This window comes from Artemia sp. Qi Xiang Cuo, chromosome 16, assembly GCF_049724085.1.
Source record: "Artemia sp. Qi Xiang Cuo chromosome 16, ASM4972408v1, whole genome shotgun sequence".
NCBI classification, from domain to species: domain Eukaryota; kingdom Metazoa; phylum Arthropoda; class Branchiopoda; order Anostraca; family Artemiidae; genus Artemia; species Artemia sp. Qi Xiang Cuo.
Window position 1 is genome coordinate 35306316 of NC_142809.1, and position 17945 is coordinate 35324260.

A 17945-nucleotide genomic window follows, 5' to 3' on the forward strand; every position below is an offset into this window, starting at 1 on the left:
AAAAGATCATGGTAGTGTTGTTTCTAAAGTAAATTTTAATAAAAAATGAGCTGAGATTAATTTAAAAAAACTAAGTTTTCCCGAGGGAAGTAAAGAGTAAAATTGAAACGTAAAACAAACAAAAATTATTACTTTACAGCGTATCTAATACATATCAGTTAATCTAGTGCAAATAAATCAACTGGTGATATTTCCCTGTGTTTGTAGGATTACAGACAACTAGCGCTGTACTGAAAACACAAAACAATATAAGATTTTTCGTACGGTAAAAAAACATTTAAGGGCACTTTTAACAGTATAAAAGTAAAGCATTTTTAGATTGTTGCTTTATTTGTTTTTTTTTTCGCTTAATTTGATATCACTTCTGCACAAAGAGCTCTGTTCAATGTTTGACTGTCATTTTGTATGTGAAAAAGACATTTAATGATTATTTTGTATACAAGTTCGAAGTGAAGGAATATTATTATTATTAGGACTACAAACTCGCTTTAAAATTTGTATCGAAACTTTATAGAAATTCTCTGTTTTATAGAAAGAAATAACTGGATGTCCAGAGTCGATATTATGGTTGATATGTCCTTCATTTCGAGTAATAGGTGAGACCAAGATGTCACCCAATAAATCAATCCATTATTTTTATGCTATTTAATGACTTTAAACTTATTATTTTTATGCCTAAATATTTAAAATATTGTTAATTGTATACTGAAATTTACTGATACCAAAGCTCCAGTAAGACTTTGAAAAGCCTTATAGATTAGTTTGTTGTTGTGAGGCCACGTATTTACTTTTGACTCCTAAATCAATATTCTCGTTTTTTTATACTTGTTTTTTGTGTTTTTAGTGAAGCTCTAGTTTTCTGCAATCCTATAAACATTGGGAAATATCACCAGTTGATATATTTGCACTTGTTTTATTGATATATGTTAGATAGGGTGTGAAGAAATAATTTTTGTTCGTTTTAAGTTTCAACTTCGCTCTTTACTTCCCTCGGGAAAACTTTGTTTTTCTTAAATTAATAACTATCTGTGGAGACAAATTTAGAATACTGGAGGCGTACAATGCTGCTGTTGCTAAAGGCGACATCCAATTATTTCTTGAAAGTTTACAAGAATTACCTACACGCTAAATATGCGCCATAAAACACGTCATGTAGGAATGCAAAAAATAAGCAGTCAAATCTTTGCTTAATATGCAGTTTTATGATCCGAAAAAGCACTGAGGATGAAGCTAAATACCCCTCCAGACTACCATACTGATAAAAGAAAAGCATCAGCATATTTCACAGATCAGCCGCGACTAGTGGAATATTAATTACTGTAGAGCTAAAATGTTTTAAGACAACTGAACTACCTGATACATATTTTTGATTTTCAGTTCCACCAACGATATGGGTGGCACATCAGCTTATTGGCGCAATTGTAGGTATGTCAGTTTTATTTGAGTGCCATTTGGAAGCCCATCCAGCAGCAATTCATTACTGGACACGAGAGGATGGAAATGTTCTACATGACCAGGGAAGGTACAAATTCGAAGCGATTCAAGCCCATACTGATAGAAAAGACCATCGTGGTATGTTTATCTTTAAATGGAAAAATTATTGAAACTTTTGTTGGTAGTTCCTCTTTTTATTTAGTTTTGTGAGTTATTCATATGCTAATAATAATAGAACATCCATATCAGTTATCTATGAGAGACTTTGTGCCCGCGGCATGAGAAGGGGTAATTTAAAAATATTGCCAAAATCAGGAGAATAAAATGGAAAAAAATAATAAATTACTCGAAAATAGTACATAAGTAAGAAATCATTGGCCCGGAAATAAGTCCTCCAATGCTACAGTTAAAGTCGAACCTACATAACCTAAATCCTTGGTTGTACCCCAAATTTATTAAGTCGCACTAAATCAAACCTTATATATTTATCACTTTAATGTAAATTAAAATAAGACTGATTTTCGACCAAGTGTAAATTAGTTGTAGGTCAAGATTTCGAGCTAGTTTTGTGAATGAGGTGCTTCAACCCCCCCCCCTCTCCCCCTCTTTGACAATGTTCAAGGTAGACAAAGTAAAAAGTAACTAAAACATCGTTCATGATAGCCTCTAATTTCCGTTTACTGTTTTAATTTCGTTGCTTCGAAGGCATATTTGAAAGAAATAGGTATTGTCTTAACGAAAGAAAATGTAAAAAGACAACAAAACAAAGTAGTTCCAGACTATAATGGTGGAATAAAATTTCTTAATATTTGGTGCCAAGGTTTTCGGAGACTTTTTCATGTCCTCAATTCAAATGTGTCATTAGTTTTTGCCTAGCAGCTAAAATTTTTAAAATACAAAATTTTAGCCAATCATGCATTACTCGATTTTAAATGAAAATATTGGATTTAACAAACAAATTGCGCACACATCTTTATTGTTCAGAAAATTATTATTTATGATTACAAAAAAAAAAAAAAAATGAGAAAGAATTCATCAATTAAAGCAACTACTAACTGAGCATACCCGAAACTTGTTTTCTTTGAAGTCTGTTATTCCGTTAAATAAGTCTTTTATAATTTTACTGACTCGTGTCTTAAGTTATTGAATTGAAAAAGCATTGTTTGATAAGCAAATTTATCTAATAATGTAGAGCTAAGATAAAATGATTTCATATTTTTGTTCAGCAAGACCAACAAACCAAATATCTGTTCTAAAATTTAGGCACCGTAAATTCTTTTTCTTCTTTACACCTGTTACTAGATTTTCAGATTTCACTTGTTTTTACTAAACCTCAGCATTTGTGTTTTCACACAGATATCTTTGGGCTAAATTCTAAACTTAAGACGTGCAATCTTGGCACCAATAACAGTTTTAAATCAAAGCTTGAGAAATTAGCACTTTTTGGTAAAATTTAAACGGTGGCAGAAATAAGACCCAAAATACGGGCGTCACTGCCAAAATGAACCACATCTAGTGTTTATTTGAGGAGCATTTCTAACTTAACACCTTTTGATTTACCAAAGCTGTATCATAAACCACTTTTTGTTAATTTTGCAAAGATATTTTTCTTTAAGGGAGGACTGGCACTACCATCACATACAAAACGCATATGAAGCTAACTATTAAATATGTAACCCCAAAAGATTTTGGCACCTATCGCTGCGTTGCCAAAAATCCTAGAGGAGAAACTGATGGGCAGATCAAACTATATGGTAAGTCTTGCTGTAGAAACCAATGTTTTTGGTTTAAACAGTCAATTCAAGAAATTATTATTTTAGCCAGTGTATTCGAGAATATTCAAGCATTCGTTAATTTAAATTTAAATATTTAAGTAAATATTATGCTCCACTAAGGCATGTATTTAATTCTCTTATTATTGCTCCCTTTGCAGAATTTTTCCGTTCAGCAAGAAAGTTTTCTTTATAATATTCTAATATTGAGTTTACAGTTTTCTTGTTCCCCTTTAAAGTTGTCTTTAGTCTCAATTAAAATTGTAATTTACAGAAGGTCAATAGTAAAGAAGAAGAATGGAATAGATTTTTATTGTTATCATGAAAGGTATTTTTTGCCGTGCTCTTCCATAGTCTTGTCTTACACATAGGTTTGGCAACCGTCTGTAGTGTAGAGCTTGACTGGGATGAGTACCACCGGATATTGCCTTTAAACCTTGTCAAGGGTTACCACCTGCTTTGTAACGGTAAATACTAAGTCTTTAACTGTTTATTGTCAAAGCAACAATAACTGTCTCTGGAGAAATTGTCGTCTGTTTTTGCTGCCAACCTACCTGACAATACATTTGAGCAATAAAATTACCAAAAATTGGAAAATGTTCGCTTGAAAAGCTAGGTTCAATTTGGAGTTTAATCTTGTTTTGAGGCTAGATTTCATGCCATTTGAGAAAAAGTATTTTTATGTGGACAAATATTCGTTTCACTTCTTTTTTTGATCATATATGAAAAATTCGTCTCTCCGGTAATTTGAAATTTGACTCTTTTTTTAATTTTTAATTTTAACATTGGAACTAAAGGGAAATAAATTTTCCTGGTGATGTAATCTTATAAATATACTATCGGTAACAATATTTCTTTTTCTAAATATTAAAAAAAAGAATTTTTTCGATAAAATTTCTAGGAAGAATTGTGTGAATTTCCTTTCCAATTGGAGATAGGAGCTAAAATTTTGTCAGTAACGTCGCTTTGTTATTCAGATTTTGGTGTTTGTTGGAGGAAAAATTGTTGCTATTAAACAGAAAAAAAACACACACGCATAAAATAAAAGAACAACTCTTACTGTATTTTAGTCCCCTAGTCGCCAAGTCCACCTGATACATTTTTCTGCAACAAAATCTTTAAGGTGCTGGTGCGGAGGGAGTGGGGTCCTTTGAAAATTTGATAATTTACTTTTTTGAAACGTTTCAAGTTCCCTTCGTGTCAATTTATGGGCAGACGTAAACTAATCAAGTTACTTGTGCATTATATCTACCCCACTGATATAGACTGTACAAGGAAACCAGACAGAAAACCAGACAAACGGGTATTTACTAAATAATTGGATGGCAAAGCGTGATTTCTTATTGCGCTTACAATATTTAAACTGCTCTTTTTTGTGGTTTAGGAGGGGGGGGGCGCCGAAAGTCAACCAGGGCCTTAACAAACGGGCAGAAAATTAAAGAAGCTTTGCTAGTGATTCGCAATGGTGTTTCTAAGAAGGAAACATCAAGGAAACTCAACATTCATCGAGCAAGCCTGATAAGATGGGTAGAACTTTGGAAGCAAGTGCCTTTAAATGAACTTGAGAGTAAAGAGTCAGAGGTATTTTAAAGCTGATAAAGGCATTAAAAAAACATTAAGTGGTATTTAAGAAAACAATCTAGCTAATTATCAGACAAAAGCTAGTAAGCTACACTATGGATTCAACCTAAAACAATACCGTATTCTGGCCTATTAGCAAAAATGAACAAGAAAAAGATTCCTGACAGCTCGGAAAATAATAAAATTGCTGGTGCAGATTGGTTTACATTCTTTCTGAAAAGAAACCAAAGTGTGTCTATCCGTTCTTTTCAAGTTATAAGCATTACTCGGGAAACAGTTTTCAGTCCGAGAGCGGTTATTGAGTTTATGGAATACTAATCTGCTCCGTTGTACTGAATAACTTTTAAGCTTATACTGTGTGTAGTGTAGATGAAACTGGCCTTAAAACGGTGCAGAAGCCTAAGAAAGTGTTAGCTCCAAAAGGTGATAAGCAAGTTGGTCAACTAACAGCAGCAGAGAGGGGTGAGCTTGTAACGGTATGTTGAATAGTTAGTGCTACCGGCGTAGCGATTCACACCTTTATAGTCCTTACGCGTGTTCAAATCAAAGATAGAAGGGTTTCTGGTGTTCTTACTGGAAAAACAAGTGCTGCATATATAAGCGAATGGATAACTGTTGAAACCTTTCTAGAATTTCTTAAAAAGTTTCAAGAGCACACGCGATGTAGTTTTGCCTCAAAAGTCTTATTGATCATGGACAACCATGCGAGCCATATAAGCCCCGAATCAGTAGAATATGCTAAACTGAATGGAATTGTGATACTTACTATCCCACCACACACAAGTCACAAGCTTCGGGCCCTGGATAGTTCTCTGTTTGGACCATTAAAACTCACTACAATAGAGCTGCCAATGCGTGGATGCTCAACCATCCTGGTCAGCTCATCAAGATTGATAATATTGCAGAACTGCTTGGCACTGCTTTCCACAGGCTTTTACACCACAAAATATTCAGTCTGGTTTCAAAGTTTCTGGAGTATTTCCCTTTAGCCGTAATATTTTTGCGGATAACGAATTCTTCAGTTTCTATGTCTCTGATCATGCAGAACCAGCCACTCCGAGCAATTATCCTTATAAAAGCAATGATCTGTCTAAACCAAGTACATTTTCTAGTGCATCTTCAGAATTACAAGAAGAAACGCCTGTATGCCCAAAAATCTCCCTTGAACGGATTTCTCCTCACCCTAAAGCCAGTGCCAGAAAAAATATTACCAACCACAAAAGGACCAAAATCCTTGTAATCACTCACACATATGTTAAAAATCAAATGATGACAGACTTCGCTGAACGAACAGCAAAAGCCAAGGGAAAGAAAAAAAGGGAGAAGTAACAAGGCAAAAATTAGCAAGAAAAAGGGAAGAAGGCCCAGAGTTTTGACACCATAGAGAGTAGTCAGGATGGAATAAAAGAAGAATTCCATCCAAGTGATTCAGATGATAACAGCATGCATGTAGGTGTTGTGGGAGACATTGACTATGAAGAAGTGAAAACTGGTGACTATGTACTTGTCTTAGAGGGAAAATTAGGGAAAATATCAACCTACTCAGTTGGGAAGATAGTTTCACAGGAGGAAGACTAATATGAGGTACTCTATTTGAAAAGACTTGTGCCTTTCATGAAGTTTACGAGAACAGATCAGATTTTTACATTCGACAGAGCAAGCATCAAAATGAACATAGGGCCTCCATTATTTACTGGTGGCACTTTGCGACAAGCAGAACAGCATGTTTGTTAATTGAACCTGTCCCAATTTGACATCAAGTGGTCGTGATTGCTTAAAGTACCACAGCTGAAGAACTTAGCTGAATTAAAGCCAACCGCTGAAAATTGCTTAAGTTGTCACTGCATATCTAGTTGTTATATATATTCGATACATTTTTAATAAACAATCAACTTTTCTCTTTCTGATTTCTTATGCTTCTCTTTTACTATTTTTTTTACTTCCGGTTTTTACTCTCCTGTTTATGACTTAGGCAGTCCTGGATATAAAAGACACCACTATCCAATTTACCCATACCAAATGTCCGCTACACACCAGTAATCCAGGTATATGGACACTTTTGCCACTTTTTGTTTGATCACTTCCCATGAGAATCTGGTAAGAGGTACAAGTCTGTTGTATATAGCTCAAAGAAACCCATCATACTGAAGTTCATACTTAATGTTGGTAGGATCGGATGTTCAAAAAAGAGTCTTACTGAAAAGTTATTTGCAATCCTGTGAAAAAGTGTCCTCAATGCCCTGGCCTCCAATACCTAGGTTAGGTTAGGTTATGTTGCGTATTTAATATATGCCCAGGGATGCGTTGCGTTTTTTTTTTTTTCCCAGGGATGATCGTATCGATCCAGTAGTCCTAGAATATCTTAAGAGGGCTCATTTGAACGGAAATTAAAAGTTCTAGTGCCCTTTTTAAGTGACTGAAAAAATTGGAGGGCAACTTAGCCCCCTTCCGCGCTCATTTTTTCCCAAAATCCCCAAATCAAAATTTTGAGATAGCCATTTTGTTCAGCATAGTCGAAAATCTAATAAATATGTCTTTGAGGATGAGTTAAATCCCCACAGTTCTTGGGGGAAGGGCTGGAAGTTATGAACTTTGCCCATTGTTTACATATAGTATTGGTTAATGGGAAGTTTAAAGAAGTTTCAGGAGGGATTGTTTTCTGATGGGGGGTGTCGTAGGAGGGGGTTACGGGGGAGGATCCTTCTATGGAGAATGTTTTCTTGGGGGCCGGGACATTTCTAAGAAGGGGGTGCCGGATTTCCCAGCATTATTAAAAAAACAATCATAAATTAAATTTAAAAAAATGTTTTTTTCAACTGAAAGTAAGGAGCAACATTAAAACTTAAAACAAACAGAAATTGGTACGTATATGAGGGGGTTCGCCCCCTAGTCAATACCTCGCCCTTTTCTCTAAAGTTTTTTTTAGTACTTTCAGAAGATCTATCTATTCTAATTAACCGGCCTTTGTGATTCAGGGGTTTGTGATTCGAACAAAATTCGAACTTTAGCGTAAAGAGCAAGGTATCGACTAGGGGACAAACTCCCTAATATACATTATAAAACATATGAATATAGAAGTTCGTTACGTAAGTTAATTCGTAAGTTACGTCAGAACAAAATTTTGAGAAAGCCATTTAGCCAAAAAAGTAAAACTAATGTGCAAATTTTTTTTTAATTATTCATGTACTGTGAGCCAAAATCAAAGCTGCATAAATTCAAAAACGTTCGGAAATTAAATAAAAAAAAACTAGTTTTTTTAACTGAAAGTAAGGAGCGAAATTGAAACTTAAAACGAACAGAAATTATTCCGTATATGAAAGGGGCTGTCCCCTCCTCAATACCTCGCTCTTTACTCTAAAGTTTGAATCTGTCACACCGCTTTATTTTTTAAAACAATAAAAAACTTTGGCGTAAAGAGTGAGGTATTGAGGAGGGGACAGCCTCTTTCATATGCGGAATAATTTCTGTTCGTTTTGAGTTTTAATGTCGCTCCTTACTTTCAGTTAAAAAAACTGTTTTTTATTTAATATAAAAATAATACAGTATGATCATTACCTATCTCAACCATTATACAAAGCCGGACCGAGATGTAAGTGCTTCGGAGAACATTTAAACAAGTATAAACATAAGCGATGTTCGATTTTTAGACGGGTAGACAAGTCAGATTTCTCTTGAACGCAAAACTTGACTTCAACTTTGTAACACTAAATTTTAAAGATTCTCATTTTAAATTAATTTATTCAAATACAAATATAAAAATCGGTAATTAGTAGCGCAATATTATTATTAGACGTTTTTAGGAATTACAAGTAGGTTTTAAAGTCTCAGGTTGGTTTCAAAATCATTTTGAGAAACTGTCTGCGAAAATACGCGTTCCAGAGTAATATGCAATGGACCGCTGATGGTGGATTAAACGGGAGGAGCTGTTTGTACGCGCCGAGGATGTAGTAGTCAAAAATCACTGAGCCGTCGTCTTACTTTTATATTATTTATATACAGTGGTTTGAACAAAGAGATTCTCCGTGGTTCGAACCAATATACTATTGCGTGTTAATATGCGTGTTAAGTTTCTTTCTTTTTCTTTTTATGAGATCTGTTTTTGCTATTTTACGTATTGTGTTTTTTTTGTAACAGGCCTTACGGTTTTCTTCTAATAAATGTTTTTTTTTATTTATATAATTGGTCTGTTAATTGTGTTTTATGTTAAAATTGCCCCAACGAAAGAACTGTAACAGAAATTAATTCTTGTATGTTTGCTTAAAGACTCTGTCTTAATTGTAAATAAGTCTTTGTGTGGACATTCTACAACTGTCGTTGCCAAATTCTTTAGTTTGTCGAATATGCTTATGTTTAAAATACAATCTAACCAAAGACATTTCATCTATTCCGCTTTCACCAAACATCAAATCTCCTTTAGTTTTGCTTTCCTTTCCAAACTTATGTCTTAGAAGTGCTGAAGAGATAATCCCTATAAAGGAGGGGGGAGTCGATCCCATTTGCATTACAATAACAATGCTAGTCATGGCAGACGCTCAATTCATCAGCTTTTGTTCTCTTGAGCATGTAATGATCTCGTTTCTTCCTAATTTTTCTGATATTTCCGCAGTGGGGAATTTCGAATCGGACATGACTAAAGCAACCAGATGGTAGAATTTATTAGAAGAATCAGAAAAACCTAATATAAAAACATAACAGGTGAAGGTGTGAAAATAACTACGCATAGGGAAATATGGAAAAAGGGACGATTTGTTCTTGAATACTGTAGATAATGATTAATATCGCAAATACATCGTATTTTATTAACTTGTATTTTATTTTAATAATTTTATATTATATGTCGTGTAAAACTAGCACTGAAAAACGGGTAATTAGAAAATAATTTAATCTATGATAAAAAAAAAAATTATAACAAGAGACTCGAATTAGTAGGGTAGCCATAATACATTTTTTTTTTTCTATTTAAAACTTGCCTTGTTTTCTTTTATTTGAATTTGGTTGTTTATTTGATTTGATTTTTCTGCAATTCCTTTTTTTCTCGGAACAGAAAATCCTTTCTTATATTAAAGGTTTCCGCAAAAAGCTGTATTTAGATTTCTTTGAAACACAGTGCATCTGTAGATTCATCTCCTTAAAGTTCTTGCTCAGTATTATTAGCAATTGAAGAACTAGAGCGGCTTTTAAGCCTTTCTGATAAATCTGTAATCGCTTAATGTAATCGTTATGACCAGTTCATTAGCCTAAATTTATAAGGGCTGATTTCTCTTATGACCCCTGTTTGATTTTTTTCCTAGCCTGACCTCTGCTATTCTATACTTTTTTTTCTTTTTTTCCTTGGTGCTGAACAGCCATGTGAGGATACAATCTCATTCAAGTACATGCGTGTCTTGCATGGTCAAAAAACTTGATTCACTTGTAGACAATGTCTATAGCTCTTTGAATCTTTGATTTGGTTTCGATGAAACTTCATCAGGGGTGAACTAAAGAACTCAATCCAAGGTTTGTTCTAGCATCTTAAAGCCGCTTTAATAAAGGAAACAGTTCTTTCGTGCACTCGAGTCTTCATTTTTCTGAAAATTTAACAATCGCTTTCTAATCAGCGATTACCTTAGACCTTAGTTCCTCCTGTACCTCCAGAGGCACACAGGGCGTCCGCTAACAGCCTCCAATCATACCGCAAATGAACTGCGGCGTAGATTTCCTCCTACTCTGGGATTAGGGATACATAAAAGGCTCTTCATATGTCCTGCGAAGCGTGTTTTTGGGCCTTTCTCGTCGACGCGTGTCGTCTGGTTGCCACTGGAAAGCATATTCGGTAGTCTCGATCCTGGCATACGGATAACATGGCCAAGATAAAGCCAAATTCGTTGCCTGACTACATCAGCGACCTCAGGCTGGTTTGTGCAGTGGCGAATTTCCAAGTTTGTTATCCTATCCTTCCAGTTAATATTCAGGATACGTCGAAGACAGTTGTTTTCATATGCAGTGAGTCGTTTTTCCTGCTCAGCTGTGAGTTTTAAACATTCCATTGCGTAAGTCAAGATCGAAAGGACGTTGCTTCTGAAAAGGCGAAGTTTTAGCTGGAGTGAGTATTTTGCTGATCTCCAGACTGGTTGAAGTCGTTGAAATGCCGAGCTTGCCAAGATTATTCGTGTTCTCAGCTCTTTTTCAGAATCGCCACTAAACGAGACGGTGCTACCAAGATATCAGAAATCGGTGACTTGCTCTATGCTTTCAGTCCCAACTGGATATTCATCGGTGAGTTAGTGGTTGACATCGCTTTAGTTTTGGGGGCATTAATATGTAGCCCAAACTGCTCGGCTCTTTCGGCTAGCTTGCGTAAAAAGTCTTGAAGTTTGCTTTTGTCTTTCTCCATCAATCCAACATCGTCTGCAAAGTCGAGATCTTGGACTAGTCTGCCTGCAATTTTGATCCCGTATCCATCAATTTGTTTGAATATGTAGTCCACTATGAGAATAAAGAGGAATGGAAACAATACGCATCCTTGTCTTACACCTGTCATCACTTTGAAGTATCTTGTATTTTCTTCGGAGGATCTCACGCAGCATTCTGTGTCTTCGTACATTGCTGTGATAAGGCGAGCCAGCTTTTCAGGAATACCGTAGAAGATCAGGATCCTCCATAGTATTGGGCGGTCTATTGAGTCGGACGCTTTTCAAAGTCGACGAACAATAAATATACACGTTGTCTCCACTCGTTTGATTCTTCAAGCATGATGCGCAGTGTGAATATCGGATCGGTGCAAGATCTTTCTAGTCGGAAGCCATGTTGCTCCTCGCGTAAATGCGGGTCTAAGGCAGCTTAAAGTCTTGTCAGTATGATTATGCAGAAGAGTTTTCTGGGTATTGAGAGGAGGTTGATGCCTCTGTAATTGCCACAGACTGTCGCGTCTCCTCTTTTGAACAATTTAATAATGGTTTCTGCTCTCCAGTCTTTGGGGACTTTTTCTTTTTGCCAGAGGAGGGAAAAGAAGCCTAGGCACACCGAAAGGGACCTGTGGATAAATGACTTGATTATTTCTCCAGATATACGGTCACTACCCTGAGATTTTCTATTGTTCAGCTTATTCGAGGATGAAAGTATCTCATCTGCTGTTGGATTGTCTTCATTAATAAGGAGATCCAAAAATGGGCTGTCCGTAAAATCTGGTGGAATAGAAGGGGACAGGCAGTTGAGAAGGCTTTCGAAGTAATCCGCCCATCTATTTTTCCGGTCATCTGGATCGGTTAGCAGTCTTCCGTTTTCCTCTTTTACTGGTCCATCTTGTATGTTGGTCTTTCCAACGATTTCTTTAGTTAAGCGGTACACAGCTCTCGTGTCCCCACGTCGGGCTGCTTCTTCTGCCATTTTTGCTTTCTCATTGAGGTGCTGTCACTTGTCTGATCTAGCACTTTTCTTCACTTCTATGTCCACTTCTTTATACGCTATGTATTTCGTGACATCACCAGGGGGATCATTACTGAGCGTGCTCTGTTTTATTTTGTAATTCCACAACATTTTTTTTTCCTGTAAATTCCTTAAAAGCAAGACATTTTGAAAGTGAATGAATTAACAGTTGACATTTAACATAATCTTCACAAACTCAGTAACGTCAGATTTCAGAGTGCTTTCACGGTTATGGAGTTAGGTTGAATTTCACCTATTGTAAAATTCGAACTATGCAAAACAATCTTTCTTCTAAACATAAATTATTTATAAGCAAATTGGCAAAAGAAAAGGAATTCAATATAATGAATTAGAAGAAACAAATTGAAATAACACAGGAAACGTATCACAAACTTTTTATGGAAGAAGCAGAACTATCAGTAGTATGGGTAGGCACTCAAACAGATACACCTGAGTCTCTAAAGATTTTACCCTAAACCTCATTGCCTATACCCTAAAACTCACTAGCATATTACAGATGGAACATACTTAATATTCAGTAATCCCATGACAGTTCTAAGAATATAATTTTTATTCAGGTTGAATTAAACCTTTATACATTTTTATAGACTTCCTACAATGAGTGAGTATAAAGTAGGATTTTAAACATATTTTATGATACAAACGGAATTTTAATGAATCAAAAAGCGACAAGTGTGCTACCCCTTTTTCCTTATGACACGCGCTTGGGTAAAGTAAACCGGTGAACTTATTTCCTCAATGAGTCAATTGATATAGCATTTTTTATAGGGATCTTATAGTCATCCATATCCTACCTCCAAGGACCCCCGATGCCCCCCCCCTCTTTTTTGGAACTTAGAATCGTTTTTTTAACTTTGAAATTTTTTTATTGTTTTTCACTTAAAAATTTTTTCAACTTTTGGGGGGACTTGGAATTTTTTTTTTACATGTCTTAAAATGACATTAAATATACTTATAACAAAAGAAATTTACTTATGATATTTTCGTAACACGAAATAAAGATAATATAGATATGCTATGATTTTCCTATTAGAAAAAATCATGTTTATAGTGGCATTTTTTTAAACTTTTTTTGGGACTACCAATTTTTTTTACATATCTTGAAATGATATTAAATATACTTGTAACTAAATAAATTCACTTTGATATTTTCGAAATACGAAATGAAGATAATATAGGCCTACATAAGGTAGTCGTGATTTTTTCTATTAGAAAAATAATGTTTGGGTGACATTTTTCTTTTTTTGACTTATTTTTTTAACTTGAAATTTTTTTTTACCTTTTTTTCATGTCTCAAAATAACATTATATATTCTTATAAAAAAAATGTGCACTAAAAAGATAAACACTCACGTACTATTTGATAAAAGTGAAGATGAAATATTTCAAGAAAGCGTGTGGACATGGTAGTGCTAAAATATCATTGAATGCTGACAAAGACAAATATTTGAACTACGAAACAAGCACTAGTGGTAAAACTATTAGAAATGTATGCGTGCATTGTCATGACAGTGAGAGATTAAATTTATTTGTTGTACCAAAAATTTCAAGTCTTATGATAGTGGATATGTGAAAGTGAGATCTCCAGAGATAATTTCACTCAAAGAGAATGCCAACATAAAAATGATAGTTGATGACGAGGGCCAACTTCTTGCTAGTGTTTGTGGAACCGCGTTACCCAGTGATAAACCCTATCTCCAGCTGTCAAGTATTAGCATTTAAGGGAAGGTAAAAAGAAGACAGGCCTACTCCTCTACCAATATCATAAACCATATCTTGTCTACGTGCTGTAATTGTAACCTGTGTGAAAATAATGTGATAACAGATAATGAAATTGAGGGTAAAATAAAAAGAACATTTTCAGATAATAACACCAAAGAATATACAGAAGAATCGATGAAAATCAAAGCACCAGCAAACGTTACTACTACCATCGACAGTTAATCAACAGATACAGTAAATAAATTCAATAATACTAATAAGAAACTCGCATTGTACCTGTACCTTAAACCATGTTAAAAGCCATCTATGACACCGAAATAGAATAAGTGCCATGTCAAGAGAAAACATGATAAGCCATGTTATGGCAGGAATTCAAAACATTTAAATGTTTTATGAAGTTATTAATAACATGTAACATTGTAAATGTCATTATTTCAATGGAAAATATCTCATTGCGTTACGTTTTTATGGTTCCATTAGTTTTTTAGAGTACGCTAGCTACTCTAACATTCAGAATTTTGTTCAAAAACTCACAGACGCAAGAACGGGAATTTTTTGACATGGACACTATTACAGGGCTCAAAGGCGGTAGAGTCTGAGATATTTTAACTGGGTTTAAAAAAAAAGTAAACATCTCAAATAACAAGCTTCAGACATGACACATCCACAAAAATTCAAAAGCCTAATTCGAAATTCCCAACAGATAACTAACTATTCAAAAACTTTAGATTTTTGTTCAAAAACTCAGAGATACAAGAACGGGAATTTTCGGACATGGACACTATTACCGGGCTCAAAGACGATATACTAGAGTCTGAGATATTTTAACAGGGGTTTTAAAAAAGTAAACATCTCAACTAACAAGCTTCAGACACGACACATCTGTGAAAATTCTAAAGCCTAATCCAAAAGTCCCAACAGATAACTATCCATTCAAAAAAAACCTAAGTCGTAAAATTCTAAGAGAAGAATTTGTTCTGAAATGATATTATGAAGCCTTTTTCAAAAGTATTGCTTGGTGTTGGGATCTGTATAAAGTAAAAAAGCAATGCTAGGTGTGAAAAAGGTATGTGCTCCAAGCATAAAGTCGAAAATCGATTTGACTGTGAAGAAGATCAAACACTCAAACCAATAGAAGGCCTAGTGGGATCTTATCACAACCCTACCACCTGGACAGATAATGGGTTTTCTATTGGGTTTTCTATTGCAGGTTCTCATGAAAAAAAAACTGTTCCTATGCCATTGAGATCTTTCTTTCTGGGGAACTTCTTGGCACCTCTACGATAACTCTTTGTTTCCGAAAATTTCATGGTTTGTTCCCGAGAATTTCTTGGTTTGGTTTAATAAGTAAAGCGGGGGAAAAAGTCTTGTGAAGTCCTGATGCTTTGGATTTTATTTCAAAGCTAAAGACACATGATCGTGAATTACAAGACTGCACTCCATTAATTTTTCCGTCGTAGATGGTGACAAGTTTTGACTATCTCAAATGCTGTCATTTATTCTGCTTTAGTCATAGATGGCAGCATACCTATATTTTAAGCTAGGTTACATCGAGTTAACTGCTTTCAAGTTCAGTTCGCTAAGATTCACTTAGCTTAACCAGCTGGCAACAGGGTTTATCACTGGGTAATGTGATACCACAAGCACTAGCAAGAAGTTGGCCCTCGTCTGCAACTATTATTTTTATGTTGGCATTCTCTTTGAGTGAAGTCATCTTTGGAGATCTCTCTCGGATATCCACCGCTACAAGAGTTGAATTAATTCGGTACTCCAAAGAAATTTCATATCTCAGTGTCATAAAAATGTACGCATACGTTTCCAATAGTGTTACCACTAGTGCTTGTTTCGTAAATCAATTATTTGTCTTTTTCAGAATTCAATGCTACAGTAATATTATCATCTGCATACACTTTCTTGAAATATATTATCTTCACTTTTTTAAATAATACTTAAGTGTTTATCCTTCCACTGCACAATTAATAATAATCGAAAACATACAATAAACTAACTACTTTCGATGAAAATTCACAGAGTACTACGGAGGCAACCGCATAACAAAAATGTACACAAACAATATGTGAGTCTACTCAGAGTTCATTGACCCCCATTTCTGTCACTTGTTCTTGGATCTTATTCGTTCTGAAAAAAAACAATTAATCTAATTAGTAACTTAAGTTTCAATTTGAGAAAAATACTTTACTTTCTTATCTCAAACGAATTTGGGCTTGAATCCTTTTTGTCATAGGGATGTTGTATCGGCGTTTAAAATATATCCAACTTTATTAATTTCGTTAGAACATTTTAAGGAGCTTAGGTTTCAATATTTGATAAACAATTTACTTTCATTTCTGAAAGAACATCCTATTATTAGAAAAAGTATATCTCAAGGCACATAAATCAGTAGGTATCTCACAGTTCAAAATAAACCAGTTAAACACATTTGGACCAGTTGAAAATGTTTGGGAATGTATCATTTCCATCACAGGGGCATCTTAACATTGCTTAAAATATATTCGACTTTATCAATTTCGTTAGAACCTTTGAAGAAGCTTCGGTTTCAGCTTTCAGAAAAACAAATGCAACTTCATATCTCAAACAGTATCCTATAGTTAGAAACCATATCTCAAATAAATTAAATTAGGAATCTAGTTTTTCACAGTTCAGAATAAACGGGCTTAGCACATTGGGACCAGTCTAAAATGTTTGGGTTTGTCTGTTCTGTACTCTGACAGGGGCCCGTCGTAGGATTGCTTAAAATATATTTGACTTTATTAATTTCGTCAGAGCGTTTTAAGAAGCTTTTGTTTCAGTTTTCAGAAAAAATGTATCTTCATGTCTCAAGCGACATTGCAGAGCTAAAATGTACATCTCAAGCAACCTAAATTAGTAAATTACTTATGTCACAATTCAAAATAAACCAGTGAAGATCATTTAGGCTTTTTAAAAACATTTGGGATTGTACCATTTCTCTCTTATGTCCGTTCTCATATTTCTTAGCATATATCTGATTTTATTAATTTCGTTATAACGTTTTAAGAAGCTTAGGTTTCATTTTTGAGAAAAATATAACTTCATATCTCAAATTGCACTGAATAGTTAAAAAAAATATCTGAAGTAACATAAATCAGGAAACTAGTTATCTCACAGTTCAAAATAAACCCGTTAAGCAAATTCGGACTATTTAAAAAAAATTTGGACTTGTATTATTTGTCTCACAGGGTTTTCGTATCATCACTTCAAGTATATACGACTTTATTAATTTCCTTAAAACATTGTCAGAAGCTTAGGTTTCAATTTTGAGAAACAGGTTGTGGTTACATCGTTCCTGTCATATGGCAATCGTAACAGTTTTTAAAATATATACGGTTTTATTATTTTTTTAGAACATTTTAAGAAGCTTAGACTTCAAGTTTTGAGAAAGAATTTAATTCCGTGTCTCAGACAACATCCAATTAATAAAACAAGTATATCTCAAGCAATTTAAATCAGTAGGTATCTCGCAGTTCAAAATAAACCAGTTAAGCGTATTTGGATTAGTTGAAAATGTTTTGTATTGGAATATTTTGGACCGTATCATTTCCATCATAGGGAAGTCGTAACATTACTTAAAATATATTCTACTTTATCAGTTTCGTTTGAACTTTTTTAAGAAGCTTAGGTTTCAGTTTTTAGAAAAATGTACCTTTATGTCTCAAACTGTGTCATATAGTGCTAAATTCTATATCTTCTCTAACTTAAATAAGGAAACTAGTTATCTCAGTGCTCAAAATAAAACAAATTAAGCCCTTTTGAACCAGTTAAGCACTTTTGAGTCAGTTAAAAAAGTTTGGAGTTGTATCATTTCTCTCATAGTTCCATCACAACATTGCTTAAAATGTATTTGACTATATTATTTTTGGTTTGAAATTTCTAAAAGGCTAAGGTTACAGTTTCGAGAAAATATATACCTTCTTGTCTCAAACAGTTTTTTATAGTTAAAAATATAGCCTATCTCAAGCAACCTAAATCAGGA

The 17945-nt window shown here is 34.4% G+C and overlaps 1 protein-coding gene across 1 annotated transcript in view; it reads left to right on the top strand.

Annotated features, from left to right (window-relative positions):
• The window catches only part of LOC148942837 (lachesin-like), a 357150-nt gene that overhangs the window by 217106 nt on the left and 122099 nt on the right, over positions 1–17945 (top strand). Inside the window, exons 6-7 of the mRNA XM_089102806.1 lie at positions 1378–1572; positions 3051–3188. Of these exons, the coding sequence (XP_088958932.1) occupies positions 1378–1572; positions 3051–3188 (333 nt within the window). The remainder of the gene's footprint in view (positions 1–1377; positions 1573–3050; positions 3189–17945) is intronic.